The sequence below is a fragment of the Marmota flaviventris genome, chromosome 7, assembly GCF_047511675.1.
Source record: "Marmota flaviventris isolate mMarFla1 chromosome 7, mMarFla1.hap1, whole genome shotgun sequence".
NCBI classification, from domain to species: Eukaryota; Metazoa; Chordata; class Mammalia; order Rodentia; family Sciuridae; genus Marmota; species Marmota flaviventris.
The window spans coordinates 42,521,959-42,543,410 of record NC_092504.1 but is presented as its reverse complement, the minus strand read 5'-3'; the positions used below and the strand labels follow the sequence as shown (position 1 = coordinate 42,543,410).

The window sequence follows — 21,452 nt, the reverse complement described above, 5'->3', positions numbered from 1 at the left end:
TATTTTCAGCAGAATTTCAGATGTAGGCTATATCTTAGAATGTCAGAGCTGCTAGTAGAAGAGATTAGATCATTTAGTTCAACCTCTTCTTCATTTTACAAAGATACTGAGATATTGCAGTTTGTCCACAGTCAGGTAGCAAATTAGTGGAAGAACTGAAACTGAGGTCTTAAAATTCACTTAAAACTTATGTGCTGTCTGTCTCTCTCCCGTCCCTCATTGCCACCTGCCCCTGTTCCCCTCTCTTATTTGTTTCTGTTGCCTGAGAAATATTTCCTGCTGCCCTTGAAGGAGAAGGAATAGGCAAGGCAATCAGGATAGTTTAATCTGATCAATTCTTTGCAAAATCACCTTTATGTGAAGTAATGTCCTAGTATATATTTCTTATCCCTTGGCAACTGTCAGGTCTCTCCAGTAATCTACAAGGAGAGGGTTTGTGCTCTTTATCTTTGCTGTAGATCCACAAGGAACTTTTGTTCCCTTCCTTAGAATTTGCATTCTACTCTTCTCCCAACTAAACAATCACTGCTGGGGGTCAAGTGGATATCAAATAGGAAAACAAGTGGTTTTTAACTATGTGCTCTGGCCCTTTTTTTCATACAATGTGGGGGAGGCTCCATAGTCTTCATTCTTGAGATGAGAATGGTTCTCTGCCTTATTTAAGTCCCAAGTCTCTCTAATAATCCTCCTCAGGGAATCTTTAGTTTTTGGTATACACTTACCTCATGGGAAATTATGTCCCTCACTCAAAAGGTGTGTGGACACTCAGAGTCCTTCTGTGTGTCAAGACTTTGGCAAGATACAATTGGAGGCTTTACTTTGCTTACTCTCTGACTGCTTTGAAAGAGGAAAAGATCGGGCTTTAGATCTAGAAGTGAAGTTCTGATTTCAATTCATTTCTCTTTACAGAAGAGAGACGCACTCCAATCGATTTCTAGCAAATGACCTAATAGCAAGTAGATATATTATAGTAAATGTTGATTTGTTATCAGTGGTAACACAGTCTAGCTTCACATGAGAAAAGCACAGGTTTATTCTTAAAATCATTTTGGCCCTACTAAAAATAACAACAATAATAAGACAATTACTAATAGTGGAATAATACTGGTATTATTTTATTAAAGACTTTTAAAAATAATTTATAAATTGGCTTAAATTACAAGATTTCTACTCTCCTCTTCAATTAACTAAATATGGGTTTGCCTGAGCCATTCTAGAAGATAGGGATCTACTCAAAATAAGTTTTCTCTGCTGTCCAGATTTCTTCCCTCAAGAGCAGAGGAGGTAGAGGAGTACGTCTATTTTTTGTAATCTCAGCAATTACTTAGAACTAGAGGTTGCTTTCATTCCCAAGTTCATAAGTTATATACTATCAAAAGTTTTTACTTATACCATATGTTGGGTACTTCAGATATAAAGAAAACTAAGATTTGCTTTGTTCCTACCAAAGGTTACTGTCCAATGAGAGCACTCTTTAATTAAAAAGAAATTATCTTTAGCTGTCCACTGGATCTTCCTTTTCCTCAGCCTCAGATATCCTGGTTATTCTTTTGTTGTTGTTTAAATGCATTCCCCTAATACTTGGTCCCCTTAAAACTGTTTTTTTCCTCCCTCCCTCCCTCCTCCTCCTCCTTTCCTCCCTCCCTCCTCCCCTCCCTCCCTCCCTCTCTCCCTCCTCCCCTCCTTCCCTCCCTCCTTCCCTCCCTCCCTCCTTCCTTCCTTTTCAGGGAGCACTGTTTCTTAGTGCTCACCTAATAAAGTTTATGAATGAGTGGGTTATGTTAGTCTCTTATTACCCACTCATTCTAAACTCATCAGAGTCTTATTTGCCTTCCTGTTGACATAACTCTTGTGAAAATCACCAAACTTCATTTCCTTATTCCTTATCCTATTTGATTTCACTCCTATTTATCCTCACTGACCTTGTCATACTCTATTCTGCCACCTTTTTTTTTCTAATTGTGCTGAAGATTGAACCTAGGGGCTTGCTCATGCTGGGCAAGCACTCTTATCATTGAGCTATATCTCCAGCTTTTAAATTTTTATTTTGAGACAGGATCTTGCTAAATTTTCCAGCCTGGCCTTGAACTTGATATCCTCCTATTTTAGCTTCCCGAGTAGCTGGGATTACAGGATGTGCCACCAAGTCCAGCTTTTATCCGCTTCTTTAATGACAGTGTATTCTCCTCTTCTTCTCATCCCTATATGCAGGTCATTCTTCCTAGTATTTGTTTTTGGCATGTTTCTGTCTTTTGAAGATCTCATTTCTTCAGCTGTCATTTCTGTTCCTAGAATTCTCAAATGAAAATACTTTGGAAAATATGAAATGTAGGATTGTTTTGTTGTTAAGTCTAACAACAAGATGGTCTAACATCTCTCCCAAAGAAGTTCATATTTCTCAGTGCTCACCTAATAAATCTTTTCTTCTCTTTTCCTCTTATTAGAATTTCTTTCAGAATCTCATGAATAATTTCCCAAAAGCCACTGACTCAGTCCTCTGTTCCCTCTAAGTCCATTTTATACACTTCTTCTAGACTACTCTCTTTAAAGCACATTTTAGGGAGCTAAAATGTGTTGACTTCCCGTTGTGTATAGAATTAAGTCTTTGTGACTTAACTTGGTATTTGAGGCTTTGATGATTTGGCCTCAGCCTAGTTTTGCAGTTAATTTCCTACCACTTCCTTTATTTTATTACCTATGTATCTCCCTACATTTCAATAATACACTTCTCTGTTAATATACATATCCAAAATAATAATGATGTGTTCTCTTTTGTGCTGACGGTGTATTATTGGTAGTATATATACTTTGAAGATGTTAGCATTTTTAAGCCATGTTATATATATAGTTGGATTGTATAATGTATATAGTGATAAAGGCAGAACATTAGTCTTTATGTATAGAAATCAACTGTTCAGTAGATAGCCAGAGAGTGATTCCCCCCCCCCGAAGACATTTAAAGATACATAAATAATACATTTAAAGGTACTATAAAGGGGAAAAGATAGGTCAGTACTATGGATATTTCCACGTTATGTCCCTAGACATTTATCTTATTTCTGTCCTGTTAAATACTTTTTTCATTTAACTGACCATTATGTTTAATTTCAGGCTCTTGATGGTTTTTTTTTAGCAATCATGACAGATGGAAGTATAATATATGTGTCTGAGAGTGTAACTTCATTACTTGAGCATTTGCCAGTGAGTATAAAATCCTACAGTCTCTTTCTTATTTCATGTCCATTTTAAATATCCTAAAGCACCCAGAAGTAGACTTGAGAGCAGTGTTGAACAGTGATTAAGGGTGGGGATAAAAGCTCTAAGTATGTCTTTTCTCAAATCAGTCATCACTCTAATCTGTGGTAACTGAATATTCAACTGCACTTGAATCTCAGTTGTTCTTCCCTTCTTTATTCTAATGCTAACTTTTTAGTGTTTCCTAGAATATCTTGAGAATAATCAATGTTCTGCTGAGATACTGTTGCAAGTAGGCTAACTCAAATAATTTTCTCAAAGGAATGACTTATAAAAATATACTAAAAATAGTGGGTACAGAACTTTTTGCTATGACTTAAATTGATAATGTAATAATGACCATACTTAGTTCATTGTCAATACTACTGAAGGTATAAAGAATTAGAAAAAAAAATGTGTAATTGTGAGAAGGGTAGTGAATACCTAAATTGTGTTTGCTTTTTCATTCAACATGTATTTTTTGTACATCTTTTCTGTGTCAAACACTTGTTAAGTGTTCTGCTGCAGTTGATGGTATTTGAAATGAATTTGCATTTTTTATTTAATAGTTCTTATCTAAACTGGCTCTTGAAGTATACATATTCTAACATTATTAATAAATTACTCTTAAAATGTCTTTCTTTTGATAATTCATAACAATGCAAATAAATTGCCCTGTAAATGTCACTTTTAAGAGATATTGAAAAGCAGTAATTCCCTTTGGTGACTGTGCTGCTTCATACTTCATAAAGAGAATGGATTCTACACTTAAAGCCAGGCATTGAGTGATGTACTGGTATCTTTGGTTCACATAGAAAATGACCAGATTTTTACCGCTTTTCTGCGGGGGCGGGGGGGAACTTTCTTTCCAATAGGCTCAAATAGTAGGTGATGAACCCAACATCTAAAAAATTATCTGAGCAAAGTATGAGATTATAACAGCATGCAAGTAAACTAGAATGGACAGAGAGAAGGGTAGACCAAGCGGATTATGTGGGCAACTATTTTTTTTTTTTAAATTTGCATAGCAAGAAAACCTAGGGAAAGAATCCCTTTGTATGAATAAGCTGTGATGTAAGTAATTTGAGAATAAGTATAGTAATAAGTATATTTTATATACTTTTAAGCCATGTAGAATTGTATTGGTTTTTCTTTCATTTGTGTAACTATATATTAACTTTTTGTTTAGTCATAATGAGAGCATCATTAGCAAAAGCCTGCTTCTCGATGGTGTCCTTGAACTCCATTCAGAATTTGAGGCCTCTGGTGTCTGTTGTCTTTCACCTTCTACATACTTGAGTAAACTCTCATTTTGTTCACTTGGATTTGTTAGGGTAGTTGTAAGATTCTTAGAAATTCTAGTTGGTTTCTCAGAGAGACATGTGGTGATTATTTACTGAGTAGATGGAAATGAGCAGGCCACTTGATGTGCCTGTTTTTTTAAAAAAAATTATTTTTAATGGCACGTTGGTGGTGAGTCTTTTGTGAGGGAAAGTTTAATTACATTTTGAAATAAGCAACATGTGACAAATCTAATTGGAGTCAAGTGTTTGATCATTAACATCCCACACTCAATAAAAACCCTCCCAATTTCCTCATGGAATTTTAATTTTTTAGAATCATTTTTAGGTTTACAGAAAAATTCTGACAATGGGAACAGAGAGTTCCCATGTGTCTCACACTCTGGTTCCTTGGTTATTGATATCTTCTGGGTTTTGTTTTTGTTTGTGATATCTAAAGAGTATAGATTGACAGGTGAATTTTTAGGCAAGGGAGATTGTTGCCCATCCAAGGGACCATTTCTTTCCATACTGAATTATAATATACTTTATTAGAAACAGTTTTTTTTTTAAAACTACTTTCTAGTTACTGTGGCTTTCCCTTGCATCACTGACATTGAATTAAGTTTCTTGATGGTTTGAAAGCATAGACACAGCTTATTTTGAAAAAGCTAATCCTTGTTTAAGATCCAACATAAGAAAAAATTTTGATTTTCTATTTTGCATTGTCATTAATAATTAAACTACAAACTATAAAAAATCGTGCTAAATAAAAGGTCTAAAACAATGATATCCTTTTTTGGTGTTTTAATATGCATCCCTATTTTGTCTAAAAGAGAATTTGAGTTTTGCCCAGAAGAAGAGAAACACTAGTAAATCCCTAGATTTGGCTTTAGCATTTACAATTCAGTTCTGTTTAAAAATTAAAACTTGCCACTTTAATGAGTGGATGGTAATGACTTAAAATTTTTCAGTTTCAATTTAAATCTGATTTAAAATGATAAGATTGACTTAAAATTATAAGAGTCTATATATGGGTCCTACCAAAACCAATTTTCTTTATCTCATACTTGAAAAAATCAGTAATTTTATAATTTATTTGGGTGCACTTTAACCTATTTATGACTGATAATCAGGTATAAATGTTTTTATTCACTTTAAGATTAGAAACAAAATTTAAGAAATATTTTTTCCTTTCCTTTCTGTTAACAAAATCATAGAGTCATATAGTTCAGTGCCAGAGGGATTAGAGATCATTAATGGTCCCTTTACATTAGATAGAAAAACAAGAGTAAAATAGACTGAATTACAATTTATTGAAATAAAGAAGAAATAATAAGAATAAACAGTAGTAGAAAACAATAATCATTCTCAAGATGAAATTTTTATTTTAAATGGTATATCTTATTTTTCTATCAAGACTTTTTAAAATTTGTATCAGTGACTATCTTTGATATATTATTGTCAATACAAGATATTTTTCTAGCATTTTTATTATACAAGCCTGTATTTTTAATTCATTCCTTCAGTTCTAGGACTTTTCAAACTTCTAGAATAATTCCTTATTAAGATATAGATAACAGTTTTGGTGTGGTTACCCCTTAGACCATTATTAAATAGCTTGTTAGCCCCAAATAACTTACTTATTATGCTAATAGTTGTTAAATGCAAGGGGCAGGGTTTAGGTTTCCTTGATTGGATGGGAGAAAGAGGAAGGTATAAGAGATGGGGCCCTTTCATCCTTCATGGGGCAACAGGACATAAACATTGAAACAACAAATATTTTTAATGGGAAATGAATAATTCACATCATTAATTAATGGTAAGTATGAAATACTATGCAATAAGTACTAAAAAAATTATTGTGGATTTTGGTGTTAAGGGAAAGCTTTTTTAAAGGAAATAATTTGAAAATTTTTCAAAGAATGGAGGGTACTGATATATGGAGGTAGGGGAAGGCTGTTTCACTTCGTGGGGTGAACTTTGAGGGCTAGAGGAAAAACAGAACGAATATGGATGTATGGCTTATGTGAGGAGTAGTCAAGCACTCCTCTCTAGCCTACCATCTCCCATGTCTCTCTTACTCTTTTTTGTTGTTTTATTGATTTTATTTTTAAGCAACAGAGCTGTTCAGAGAAAATAAAAGATGTATAAATAGAAACAAAATGAATGCATAACTACTTTGGTTGAAAACAGACGTACCTTCCTATTTTTTTACTTCCTAATCTCTTCATCCCTGCCTCTACAGTCCTTGAGATACCCACTCAGTATTCCTAGGATAGTACAGGGCAATTGAAAATGTAGAGAAATCAAATAGAATGGACTGTATTCAGTAAAAAAATGTGAAAGTCACTGGAGTTTGGTTGTCATTAGTACTTCATGATAGAATTATCCTATTCATATTATCATATTCATCTTTAATTCCACAGCCATCACATACTGTAGGCACCCTGAAGCTTCTCAAATTATTGTTGATTAATGAATCATAATTAAAGCCATATATCAGCAAGAATGCTCTGTTTGAGCAAGAACTTTTTAACAATGAAATATCGAATAGATGCCTGGAAAAGATAGAATAAAAACAAAAGGGCACATTGGACAACTGAAATGACAACTAAGTCAGATCTCCTTTTTGTTTAACCAGACACTGGTCCTTTGTAGTTATGTCTACTACCATCATTTAGCATAGGTTTGAATAAATGGTAGGGCTATCTTGTAGCTAGAGATTTCTGATTAACTTTCTTAGTCCTATTGTATTTTAAAAAACTTAGCAAAACTCAGCTTTGCAAATAATACACCAGGCTTTTAGGTCATATTGGTCATAGATTTGATGATACTAATATCGGAGGATGAGGGTAATATTAACCTTCTTCCAGTTTTTCAATCTTGTTTTTAAAGATGTATTCTGTTACTTGACATTTGTTGGTTTTCTTAGATAATTGAAAGTTAATCATTCATACTCTTGTTTGATAGTGATTTTACATTTTCAAAATAAATGCTTCTTGAATCATTAAACTATTTTATTTTTTAAAATTTATTTTTCAGTCTGATCTTGTGGATCAAAGTATATTTAATTTTATCCCAGAGGGGGAACATTCAGAGTTTTATAAAATACTCTCTACCCATCTGCTGGAAAGTGATTCATTAACTCCTGAATACTTAAAATGTAAGTAGTGACTGTGAAGAACAAACTCAAATATTATATTTGATAGCCTTATCCTTTACTTTTTTAAGTTTGTGAAAAATAGACATATTTAATAATTTAAAATGCAGCCAGTCATGATAGTGCACTCTTCTAATCTCAGCGGCTTGGGATGCTGAAACAGGAGGATCGCAGGTACAAAGCCAGCCTTAACAACAGCGAGGCGCTAAGCAACTCAGTGAGACTCTGTCTAAATCAAATACAAAATAGGGTTGGGGATGAGGCTCAGTGGTTGAGTGTCCCTGAGTTCAATCCCCAGTACTCCTGCACATACACAAAAAATGTAAAATACAGCATTGTTCCCTAAACCCTATTGTGTGCTTTTTAAATATTAAAAATGTATGTATATGTGTATACATGTATCTATATATAATGGAATTGTGTTCATATTTTAAATCTGAAATCTGTTCCAAAGTATACTGAAATTTCATCTTGTTTTGTTATAATAAATCTGACCACAGCTAAGCCATGATATTGTTTTATACAGAAATGGAAACCTGGCAATCAATATCTTTTTAATATTTGAATAAAATCATGTTGTATTTATTGATATAGATAATTAAACCTTCTTGTTTTGTTCATTGTGGACTAAGTGGGCACTCAAACTAAGGAGGAAAAAATTGCAAATCTTTTAAGATTATTAAATTAAAAAGAAAAATTATTTACTTTTTAAATTAAACTGATTTAAGTAACCTTTTATTGGATGTGTGTAATGTGCTAGGCACTTATGCTTTATTATAAAAAGAACCAAAATAGTGAAAAACATTTCTTACCATCAAAAAACACAAAATATTATGGTATAATTGAACATTTTTACTAGATTTGTTAGGCAAATAGTACACAACATTTTCTTCACTGTTACTCAGTATGAACTTCAGAATCGTTACATCACTGTATTTGGCCATTAGTTATTAGACATCTTCTTTAATAATTTTTTTTCATGTTTTTTAAATGTTTCCTTATTTGGAAATAGTGACATCAATCATCTTAAAGCTTCTTTGTATTTAAATCCTAAAATTCTATAATCTATTAATGACTGTCCAAAAATTAAGATATACAGGTGTTTATCTTTTGTTAAGAATGGCTAGCTTTTCAGGGAGAGAATTCATTTGAAGCCTAGCTGTAATTTTTTATAATCAAGTTTGTATGACATTGACCTAGGTCATTATAATCTTAATATTTAGGAGAAAGATTTGACTGGATCTAATAGATACAAAAGCCAATAATGTGCCTATAAGTAGTATTTGAGGTAATGAAATGAACAATATTGCTTGAGGTAAATATATAGAGTAAGGAGAGAAGAATTAGAAAGGGACCCTGGGAGAGAGAAACAGGAGGACAAAGAAGAAGGAATTGACTTTAGAGACCCTCACAAGGACAGAATTGGCCATAGAAGTGAATCAAAATATCGGGCATAAAGTAGAGACCATAGACTTCTGTTTCTAAGATCAGAGATGAGAACAGCAATACTACTTTTCAGTAGATAAATCAATTAAGTGCCTTAAGCATTGGATACACAAAAGAAGTTCTTCCCCAGAAAAAAAAGTGTTTGATGTGAGTTAAAACTTAGGGGACATTGCTTAGAAAGTTTAGTAGGTCATTTTGGTTGTGATGAAGGTGGTACATTTGATGTAATTTATGTCTAGAAAGGGAAATAAGGGCAGAATTATAAAGAGCCTAATATTTCATCCTATAGAGTTTTTATGTTTTACATTGTGGAGAGTGAGTGAAGGAGATTTGGGTGGTTTTATAATCAGAAGGGTGAAAGGGGAGTCACTTGAGTAGAAAATTTTGAAAAGGACTGCACTCAGGACAAAAAGGGAAAATTGATATTATTGTTGTAATCAAAGTAAGGATGAAGAGGAAAGTATATGAATGTTATGTAGGGAAACTCGGTAGGCTCTATGTTAGGTACTGGTGACCAAGCTGGGGAGGGTTTTGGGAAGACGATGATACTTAGATTTTGAACCTGTTGAGTTAGATGATAAAACCATTTATTTTGATAATAAAAGAGCATGAGCTTGATGTGGTGAGTGAAGGAAAGTGTTACTAATCCTTGAGTGTTGAAGCAATGCTATAAAAATAGTATTAGTCTAAGTCTTACCAGTGATCCGCTCTGACAAGATGAGCTGGGTTCCAAAGAGCTGGCTGCAACATGAAGCTAAAAAAATGGTGAAAAGTCACACAATACAGAAGTAGTTTTCATGTCGAGGGTAGGATGGCTCTGCGACCTTAAGGGTCAGCTTCCACACTGGAAGGTGCTGAAAAGACAGTGTGCACCCAGAATCTATTTTTATAGGGGGGACACACAAAGGAGATTCCAGAGAATGTTCTTCACCAAATAAGGTGTGGATTAAGGTTTTAAAGGTAGAGTCTTGCTTCGTGGTGTTTTGTGGTCAGCAGATTGATTGACATCTTGGCAAGTCACTGGTGCTGTATGGGATCACAGGCAGAGCGAGAGAAGCGGTGCACTTGCGTCGCACAGCCCAATCAGTGTGCCAGACCTGTCCCCTCATATAGCTCCAATGAGCATAGCTCACACACACAGCCCATGGATGGCTTGCAACAGTCTAAGTGTAGTAGGAAGGGATGAATCAGAGGCAAGAGAGTGGAGGCACAATGAATAAATGTTTCAGCTATCTAGGTGCGAGGCAATTTGTGACTGCACTGAGTTGATGGTCCTAAGTGTTAAGTGGAAAAATGATTTATGAGAGTTTCCTTGGTGAAATAAATATCAGGGCCTGGTGACAAATTAGCTTTGGGATTTGTAATAGGTAGAGAAGAGAGCAAACTGATATGTAGAGGAAGTAGGGATATGGTTTCTAACTTTGAAATAAGTATACATATGGCAAAGAGGACAGCTAACTTAGGAAGAAACAGGAAAAATTCACTTTCAAATACTTCGAGTTTAAATTACTGATGGGACATTGAGTGGAAATATCCTAAAAGCAAATAATGATATGAGAATTTGTGTTACATAAAATGTTAGTGTTGGGGAAAGATATGGAGTGGTAAATAAGATTTCCAAGACCAGTCAGTTTATAGCAGATCTCAAAAGATGAAGATCAAAAGAACCTTTGTGAAGTTTGCTAGTTTTTGAAGATAGTTTAGCAGAAAACAGAGGAATAGTCAATAGGTAAGAAGGCAAGTTCATGTTACAGGAATGAGGAAGTGTGAAATGAGGAAAAACTATTGAAGTTGACAGTACAAATGTTGATAGGCTTTAGAAGAGTAGAGGTGCAAGGATGCAAGCCATAGTGCATGAGGTAAAGGGAAGTGAATACATGAAAACAGGAACACTTACTGAAAAGAAAGGAGATCTCTGACACTAAAAAATGAAAAAAAAAAAAAAAAACTCTTTGAAATGGAAGGCCTGATCAAATTTAAAACTGTAGAAATTAAGGACCTAAAGAAGAAAATTCATGGCCATTAGTTATTAGATACATTCTGTAATCATCTTTTCATGATTTTTAAATGTTGCCTTATTTGGTAATAGTGACATCAATCATCTTAGAGCTTCTTTGTATTTGAATTGTTAAATTCTATAATGTATTAGCAACTGTCCAAAAAAAAAGTGATGTAGACCTGGTCTTTAGAAGATAGGAACAGCAGCTATTCAAAGTAGAAGCATTAGCTTTAGACTGGGAAGCAAACCCTTTCTTTGAAATTAGAGTGAAAAATGAGAAAGGACAGGTAAAAATAGAGAACAGTAAGTTGTTTGTACAAGGTGAAATAGCTCTTGAAGGTACTTTACTTTTATGGACTAAATAATCTGTCATTGAAGACGTCTGCTGAAGAAAATATGAACTTATTCAACAATAAAAAAAAAACTTTTGTAATCTTATTTCATGTGATATATGACAGATATTGACTTTTTAATCATTTATTTCAGCAAAAAATCAATTAGAGTTCTGTTGTCATATGCTTCGAGGAACAATAGATCCAAAGGAGCCATCTACCTATGAGTATGTGAGATTTATAGGAAATTTCAAATCTTTAAACAGTGGTGAGTTAAATGCTTCTCTTAGAATGTATTTTAAAACTTCATATTTTTCTAAGTAACAGCCAGATTTTACTGGAATAACTGATGATACATATTTCCTTACTGTTTTAGTATCTACTGCTGCACATAATGGTTTTGAAGGAACTATACAACGCACACATAGACCTTCTTATGAAGATAGAGTTTGTTTTGTAGCTACTGTCAGGTTAGCTACACCTCAGTTTATCAAGGTATGTTTCTAATTTAAGTGCTTAAGAGGTTTTCAGTTTTTATATAATTTTTAATATAATTTTTGTCTCTAGAATGACTGAATTTTCCTGCAAGCATTGAAGTAGTAGTGGCTATTAAATATGTATGATTATGATTATGATTCTGATATTTCAGAAACAATGAGTTATGAAAACACTAATTTTTTAGCATATATTGCAGTTAGCCAGTGATTATGTGTCACCATTTGCCCTGCTTTTTTGCCAGATTTAGGATACTTGGTATATAATTCACCTTCTTCACTAAAGGAGAAAGTCCAAAAAAATCTAGGTAATTTTTGAAAGATTGTTTTTGAAATTTTCTTTTGAAATGTGTAAGTGGCTTTTATTGCATATAATTTACCTTTTACATTTTCAAATTTAAGTAATTTATTTTTATTTCCTGGGCCCAACAAGCAGACAAATAAGGAAATGGGTTAGCTCAACCACTTAGAAGTGGCTGGAATGAAGAAACCAGGACAAGATTTGCGAGACACATGATTTAGGACACTAGTACTGAGTTAGCAGTTAGAAGATCCAAAATCAGTCTTGTTCTGCTTGTTTTGATCTTAGGAAGTAATAACAGTAGCTAGTGTTTGAGCACTTATTGCATGCTATACTTTTTTATATGCATTATCATGTAATTCTTATAACAGCCCTGAGATACATGCTGTTATAGTCCCTATTTTGTATATAAGGAAACTGAGGCTTAGAGAAGTTAAGTTTCTTCCCCAGAGTCTCTATTAAATGTCAGAACTGGAGTCTTGATTCTTTTTCTTTCAGAGCCCAGCTCCTTGATATATTAACATTGTGCTGCAGGAGGTTATTTAAGGGTACAGAGGAAGTTTATAATATATTAGCTAGTGTGACCAGAATCTCGGGTTCATATATTGGAGAAAATAGGAAAGTAGGAAGTATGGCTAGAAAAGTAAGCAAAAGCAAGAAATGAAACTTATTTCTGTTTTTTCTCCATGCTGAAGAAATTTCAGTATGAGGACCCACAGAAGATTTTTAAGCAAGAAAGTTACCTAAGCATATTTGAGTATTAGTAGAGTAATTGTGACCCCAGAATAGAAGACAAATTGAAGGACAGAGAGGCTGTTTAGTTAGATGTTAGCATAGTAAGATGTCACTGATGGTGATGATCTAAACTAAGCCATAGAAAATGGATGGGATATAGATTTTTTTTAAAAGAATGTTAAAAGGTGAAATTGAGAAGATTAGTAGTGGCCACCTGGATGCTAAAAGGAAAAAATGAAAGAGTATGTTAGGAATATCAGATTTCTAGACTTTGGCACTGCACAGGTAGGTGTCCATCAGTTAGTTGGAAAATTGTACAACTGTACAATTAGTTCATTTTAGGGCATACTGTTTGAGGTGTATGGGGCTATCTGAAGAGTAATATAGAACAGTAACTCAGGAGAGAAGTCTGAAGCAATAACTCTACAGTCTGCATTTTAGTATCATTTATTGCTCCATTTAAAGTTGTTATCAAAGCAGGGTGTGGTAATATACTCCTATAATTCCAGTGATTTGGAAGGCTGAGGCAGGAGGATTGCAAGTTTGAGGCTAGCTTCAGCAACTTAGCAAAGCCCTAAACAATTTAGTATGAGACCCTGTCTCAAAATAAAAAATAAAAAGGGCTGGGGATATGGCTCAGTGGTAAAGCACCTCTGGGTTCAAACTCTTACCAAAAGAAAATATATATTTTTTTTAATTAATTTTTTTTCAAAGGTGTTCAAATGCTGGCCTTCCTAGGCTAGCACTTGACCACTGAGCTGTATCTCTAGCTTATCACATTTTAGTACTAAAAAATTAAATTTTTTAAAAATTTATTTAGGGAAAAGTCATCTAATAAGGATTCTTCTAAGAACACAGGGAAGTATTTCTGAATTTTAATTATCGATTTATTTATAGGAAATGTGTACTGTTGAAGAACCCAATGAAGAGTTTACATCTAGACATAGTTTAGAATGGAAGTTTCTATTTCTTGATCACAGGTAATTAACTTCATTTTTAAACTTTATAAAAAAGGTAATAGTTATGTTACATTATTCTTGACTAATGGATTTTAAGGACAAACTTTTTTTCTAATCAGGATTTTCAAATCCATTTTCCATTTTTAAAAAAATAGCTCCCCAAATTAATATCTGGTTAAAATGTTTCTTGTGGGGTACTTATAATGTTATTGTTTTTCAACTTAGGGCACCACCAATAATAGGATATTTGCCATTTGAAGTTTTGGGAACATCAGGCTATGATTACTATCATGTGGATGACCTAGAAAATCTGGCAAAATGTCACGAACACTGTAAGTAAATTTTAATATTTCTGGTAAGGTTAACTTTTTAAAATCATATAAAGAGAAATCTTGTCCCATTAATGAAAGGTAGTAAAATGTAGATTTGCTGTAATTTTTTGTAAGTATATAAAATAGAAACAAGTTTAGTTTAAATTTGATCTGATTCCTACTTGATTGATTATCCATATAAAGCTGAATCTACCAGTATATTTTAAAAATACAAAGTTTCTCAAATTAACCACAAAAAACACACACACTTTGCTTACCATCTGTTAAAGACTTCAGAACTCAAAACCTACAGAGCATGTGTTGGGAATAACAATTACTTCAAACAGTGATGTTATTTTGCTTTTGGTTAGTTAAGGGTTACAAAATAAATGCCTCAGAGATACTGTACTTGAGAGTGTCTATGGGAAAAAGAAGGTCTGATGTGATTACTTCCTGTTGCTACCCTTAGTAAATATAGAAGGAAATCAGCAGTTGAATCCTTGAATATTTGGAACTTTTATTGTATATGAAAAGTATATAAGATCAGCAGTGACTGGCTTCAAAGTTTGACACTATAGAAGATGTGAAAATTACTTGAGAACTTAAACCAGCCCTAAAGAATTGCATTTTCCTATCATTGGTGTATATATTTTTTGAAAAACCAAGAGAAGAACTATATGTAGAATGAACTATATGTAGAAGAACTATATGTATCATTTAAATGTAAATGATAGTTTTTGATTAAAAAAAACAGATTCTTCATAACTAAGTATGAATCAAAATATTTTTTTTATTTTCTTTTCAGTAATGCAATATGGGAAAGGCAAATCGTGTTATTATAGGTTCCTGACCAAAGGGCAACAGTGGATTTGGCTTCAAACTCATTATTATATCACTTATCATCAGTGGAATTCAAGGCCAGAGTTTATTGTTTGTACTCACACTGTAGTAAGGTAATAATTCTTTCAAAGAACTTTTGAATTATGATAACATTCTTTAACAATTTTGGCAATGTAATTTTTATGCCTGACATAGTATATAAGTTTCTAAATCACGGTAACTTGACCTTAATGTTTTAATGTGTCAAACTACAAAGTAATCTTTTTTTTAATATATTATTAAATTTTCTTACATGCATTTTAGGAATGTTGTATAAGTAGTAGATATATAATGCTTGACATAAGTTCTGTGCTTTACCGCAGAATTCATACTATCACTTATGTACCAAAGTCAGTTATGCAACAGGAAAACTGGAAAGAGCATACTCTTTCATTTTTTAATTCCTCTTAATATACATACTGTGTTGTCAGAGATCATTTATAGTAGCATATAAAATTTTCATATACCTAGAAAAATGCAAATTGAATTAAGAGTACCCTGTAGATGTGTTTTAGGTTTGTGTAGTACATAGAAAAGAGTCTAGAATTAGTGAAAAATTTAAGTGAAGCACATAACAAATATTGAATGGTTGCAACTCTGCAATATCTTAATGAATGAACAAACACTAAAATTTGATTTTTTCAATTTATAGTTATGCAGAAGTTAGGGCTGAAAGACGACGAGAACTTGGCATTGAAGAGTCTCTTCCTGAGACAGCTGCTGACAAAGTATGTTTCTTATAGTCTTTTAAAAATATAATTACCTAATTTCTTGCCATTGAAACTCAAACTCAATCAGTAGGAAAATTGCTTCTCAAATACATCCTTTTCTCAAGTATGACAGTATTATTATACTTTACTGTTTACTTTCATTTTTCATTTAATATTTTAAAATTTCATTTACTTCTAAAAAAAATTGAAGATCTTACCATTTAGCAATAATAAGGATAGACATCTAATCTCAGATTAAAACTACTATTATTAGTTACCTTTGATGTGCTAGACTTTAGCTTGATTCTTCATATGAATTATGGTGTGTGATTTACTACTTGTATCCTTAATCTCATAAGTAATATCTCCATTATGAAACCACTGAAACTCAGATTTAAAGGAGAGGGTTGAATCTGCCCTTCATGAAACATGACTGAGAACTTATAGTCAGAAATTGAACTTTGGTTTCTTTCTTTTGCTCATGTTGAAGTATAGTATATTACTTCTCTGTTGCTATGTAATGGTTTCTCCAGAATTAGTGATATAAAACAATACACATTTACTATCTCTTAGATCATGTGCATCAGGAATCCAGGCACAGTTTAGCTGGGGCTTCCACTTGAGGATCCATCAGAAGTCTAAAGTCCTCTCAAAGTTCCACTCAGGCACTGTTCATTTCCACCTCACTCAGTGGTTGTTGGCCCAATTGTTCCTCATGGGCAGTTGGACTAAGGGCTTTAGTTCCTTGATGGCCAGAGGCCACCTTCATTTCCTTTCCAGGTGACCCTTTCCATCTGAGCAAGCATGCAAGAAAGTACAGGAAGAGAAAGTACCAGGCAATTGTACTTAAAAAGTTTTTGCTTTTTAAGATGAGAGAAATAATAGCATGTTTGTATACTAAGAGAATGATCTGGTAGAGCAAGAAAAGTTGAGCAGTGTTTTGATTAGGTAAGAGAAGGTGGGATCTAGAACACAAGTGGAAAGATAAGGTTTAGCTAGGGGGACAGATTATTTGACCATAACAAGAGTTGGCAGCCTGAGGCCTGAGGCCAAATCTGGCTCTCTGAATGTAATGCCCACAAACTACAAATATTTTTACATGTTTAAGTGGTTGAAAGAAAATCAAAAGAATAATAATGCTTTATGACACATGAAAAGTAAATCAGATTCATATTCTAGTGTTCATAAATAACGTAACCACATACATTCATACATTCATTTATAAAGTGTCTGTAGCTCTATTTGTACTGCAATAGCAGAACTAAATAGTTGTGACATATTCTATGGCCCACAGAACCTAAGAGATTGACTTTCTGAAAGAACCAGTAAATGTTACAGAAAGAATTGATTGATCCCTGATTTATAGCAACATGAAGAAGGATAAATACGTGACTATCACATTTTCACAGTTACACTCTCACTTTATGTCTTCTGACTATATCCAGCTTAAATTTATGGTTAATTATTGTAACCATGCATGTATCTTCAGCTCCCTAGCACCTGTCACCCTTTATCACAAATCCTTGGCAAAATCTCAGTGTTGGTTAAACCCAGCTGTTAAATGGATAGGTATAGTAGTGAGAGCTTATAGCAGTACTCTCAGTAAATAGGTACCAAGAGTTATCAGCCAAGAGTCAAGTAAGGACAGGAGTTTTTGGAGGTTTGAGAAGTGAAAGTGTTAAATGGTTGTGTAGGTGAATAGAAAAGTGACTATTCTAGGAAATTATAGTCTGCTTGGCAGGCAGAATAAAAGCCACTTGCAGTTCTTGGTCATTCATTTGATATGAAAAAATAATCATATTGTGTTTCTTCTGCCATGTTCAGCTCTGTAGGAGCAGATATGGGAAAAATAAAAAATAAAAAAATGGGTTTAACCAACACTGAGAATTTTGCCAAGCAAGTGTGATTAAGGGAAATAGGAACTAAGAAATTAAAGATACATACATGGTTATAAACAATTAGCCATGAATTTAAGCTGGATAAAGAGAGAAGACACAAAAAGAGAGAATGTGATTGTGAAAATATGGTTGAATACATATATTGTGGGTTCCTTTTAAGCCTAAGGATTTTTGGAATTGAGATACTAAAAGGAATGAGTAGGAAATATGGGAATTGTGGTCAGAGAAAAAGATGATTGAAACTGAGATTATGGGAAGGTTTATTCTTATTGAAAATGACTCTAGGATATGACTGTAAGAATTAGTGGATGAGGACTGGTGGAAGAGGAGATCTTTGGAGGAGAGTACAATAAGGAAGAGAGAGGTTGTAGTATTGAATGTTTCTGTGAATAACCTTGGGATTAATAGTTAATGAGGGGAATACTGAGCCAGATTCTAAAATTTAATTGTTGTGAAGTGACCATGGGGTCTGTACATAACTGTAAGAGACAGTGAGTTATAGCATATGATTTAATGTTAGTTTCAGAGTTGTGAGTTTGGGGAAAGAAGAAAGGGGAAGTGGTCTGGAACCATCAGTAGAAGGACTTTTGTAGAGCTGTGGTCTGAGAGTTGTGAGAGAGAGAATAGACACTGCTGAAGAAAACTACAAGGAAAGTAGTGTCCTCTGGGGCAGTATGGGTTTTAGTTAGAGCAAGCCTGTGAAGGAATGTTCAGAGCTGAGGTTGAGAATACAGAGCATTTTTAAAATTGTAGACACTTGGGGCTGGGGATGTGGCTCAAGCGGTAGCGCGCTTGCCTAGCATGCATGCAGCCCGGGTTCGATCCTCAGCACCACATACAAACAAAGATGTTATGTCCGCCGAAAACTAAAAAAAATAAATAAATATTAAAATTCTCTCTATCTCTCTCTCTAAAAAAAAAAATTGTAGACACTTAATACAAGCGGGAGGTTTAGAAGGCTAGGAAGCAGTGGAAGTAGGAGACAAATAGAATGAAGGACTGAATGAATAGTAGTTAGGGTAGAGGAAACAAGGCATAGGGTGATATCACTCCTGTTTTTTTCCCCTAAGCACAAGTAACTTTGAGATCATACTATTTGTGTATGTGTGCATGGGTTTATACAGATTTGTATATATGTGTACATATATATATTGTGCCCCCTTTTAAGTAGCTCTCCTGCAGTAAGAATAGGTATTTACTTCTTTTTTACTGCTGCATATGAGAGTTTTTGATAGGACACTTTGCTCTATTATAATTTGGAGGAAAAGAAGATAGGTGTACTGTATATACATCCTATATTAGCAGATAAGTTTATATTTTTGATGGTGGCAAGATTAATGTTCTCATCTGTATAAGGCAGGGCTGGTATAGGGAGACAGATTTAAGAGCAGTGAATACAACAGACACTAGTATGTAAAAACGTGGATGTGTAACTGATGTGATTCTGCAATCTGTATACAGGGGAAAAATGGGAGTTCATAACCCACTTGAATCAAATGTATGTAATATGATATGTCAAGAGCTATGTAATGTTTTGAACAACTAATAAAAAAAAAGGAAAGGCATGGAATAATTGTGAAGGGTAGGAAAGTGAGCTCAGCGTAAACAATGCTACTACCTAGTATTGGGTATCCATCTGAAGTTCATGATCCTTTAGTCAGACTGCACTTGTTCCTAGAGAAACCTTTGAGGAATTGAACTAGAAGAATAAAAGAGTATGGCTTAAAGTGGTATTTTAATTTGTTTTCTTAGAGGTGCTACAGTGTTGATGTCCAGGCAGAGACCGAGGGATGGAAGTAGGGGAAGGGAAAAAATTTACTAGAGATGAGTACAAAGCTAAGAAGTAGGATAAGAGAGGTTATTGGATGATTCTTCCTTATGGATATTGAAATTTTGGAGAAAGATCAGAATTGGAGTAAAGATTTTGAGCCATCAAATGCTGAGTTCCAAAGGTCATTACAGTATTTTGAATATAAAGTAAAATGTTATCACTATCTTTTTTTTTTCTTTCTTAATGTGATAAGAAACAACATAAAATTGCCATTGAAAGGGTACAGTTTGGTGTAGTTACATATATTCCCACTGTTATACAGTTATCACTACCATCCATGCCCAAAACTTCTTTATCTTTCCAAACTCCAAACCCATTAAACAACTTCTCATTCTCCTGTCAGCCAACATTTTACTTAGTATTTTTTTTAGCTTGACTTCTCTAATTACTGCATATGAGTAGAATCATATAATATTTGCCCTCTTGTCCTGGCTTTTTTCATTTGCCATAATGTTGTCTGAGTTGATTATGTTGTAGCATGTGTCAGAATTCCCTTTCCTTTTAAAGCTGGGTAATATTTCATTGTATGTACATACCTTATTTTGCTTATAGGTTGCTGTTACCTTTTGGTCATTGTCATTAATGTTACTGTGAGCATACATGTACAAATAACTGTTTGAGAATTGCTGGGTCATACAATAATTCTTTTTTTTTCAATTTTGAGGAAGTGCCACACTGTTTTCCCTAGTGACTATGCCATCAAGGCACAGGAATTTAGATTTTTTACATTCTTGCTAACACTGGGTATTTTCTTTCTTTCTCTCTTTCTTTTTTTTTTATAGTGGCCATTTTAATGGGTGTAAAGTGATATCTCATTGTGGTTTTAATGATATATGGTAAGGTGTAGTCCAACTTCTGTCTTTTTGCTGTTTCCTTGAATAGAGAATGAAGCCAAAATTTTCATGCTTTACAAAATAAGTTCTCAAGCCAGGTATGGTGGCACACACCTGTAATGCCAGCTACTAGGGAAGATGAGGAAGAAGAACACAAGTTCTAGGACCCTAAAGTAGAACCTTAAAATAAAAAATAAATAAATAATAAATAATAAGTAAACAAAAAGTTCTAGGACCTTAAAATAGAAAAATAAATAGTTCAGTGGTAAAGGGCCCCTGGGTTTAATCTCCAGTTGCCCCCACTAAATAATAATAATAATAATAATTGTTATTATTATTATTATTATTTGGGGGGGTACTGGTGATTAAACTCAGGGGCCTTTTACCATTGAGCTATATCCCCATCCCTTTTTATTTTTTATTTTTAGACAGATTCTCACTTAAGTTGCTTAGGGCCTCCTAAATTGCTGAGACTGGCCTTGAACTTGCAATCTTCCTACCTTTAGTCTCCTGAGTCGAAAATTTATTATTTCTTTACCTACTATATATTACATAGGTAGTTTTGTCTTACAGGTAAAAAAATGAATTTTTTATTTTTATTTTTTTGTTAGTAAGCAGTATTTCTAATTTGAGATTTCTAAACTGAACCTCAAGAAAACATTTCTTTGTTTCCTTAGAGCCAAGATTCTGGGTCTGATAATCGCATAAACACAGTCAGTCTCAAGGAAGCATTGGAAAGATTTGATCACAGTCCAACCCCTTCTGCCTCCTCCCGGAGTTCAAGAAAATCATCTCATACAGCAGTCTCAGACCCTTCCTGTGAGTACCTTAACTTAAACTTCCATTAAAGGGAGTACTACTAAACTGTTTGTGTTAAAGGTTATTTGTCAAATGCTTCTCTATAATTTATTTTCATAATTTTGAGGTATATTAACCTTTCCAGTGAGTAAGAGGTGCAGTGCTCACTGTTAGCAAAGAATTAAGATCATCAAGTGGGCCTATAAAACATGTAAGTTATAATGTTGTTATTGTTAAATTTTTAATCAT

The 21,452-nt window shown here is 33.7% G+C and overlaps 1 protein-coding gene across 8 annotated transcripts in view; it reads left to right on the top strand.

The window, feature by feature from the left end:
- Clock (clock circadian regulator) overlaps window positions 1–21,452 on the top strand; it is a 111,337-nt gene that overhangs the window by 66,607 nt on the left and 23,278 nt on the right. For all 8 annotated transcript variants that reach the window (XM_071614294.1, XM_071614293.1, XM_071614296.1 and 5 more), the window contains 9 exons: window positions 3,112–3,201; window positions 7,560–7,680; window positions 11,609–11,722; window positions 11,831–11,949; window positions 13,882–13,964; window positions 14,169–14,275; window positions 15,060–15,207; window positions 15,786–15,861; window positions 21,083–21,224. In XM_071614294.1, coding sequence (XP_071470395.1) covers window positions 3,112–3,201; window positions 7,560–7,680; window positions 11,609–11,722; window positions 11,831–11,949; window positions 13,882–13,964; window positions 14,169–14,275; window positions 15,060–15,207; window positions 15,786–15,861; window positions 21,083–21,224 — 1,000 coding nt within the window. The remainder of the gene's footprint in view (window positions 1–3,111; window positions 3,202–7,559; window positions 7,681–11,608; window positions 11,723–11,830; window positions 11,950–13,881; window positions 13,965–14,168; window positions 14,276–15,059; window positions 15,208–15,785; window positions 15,862–21,082; window positions 21,225–21,452) is intronic.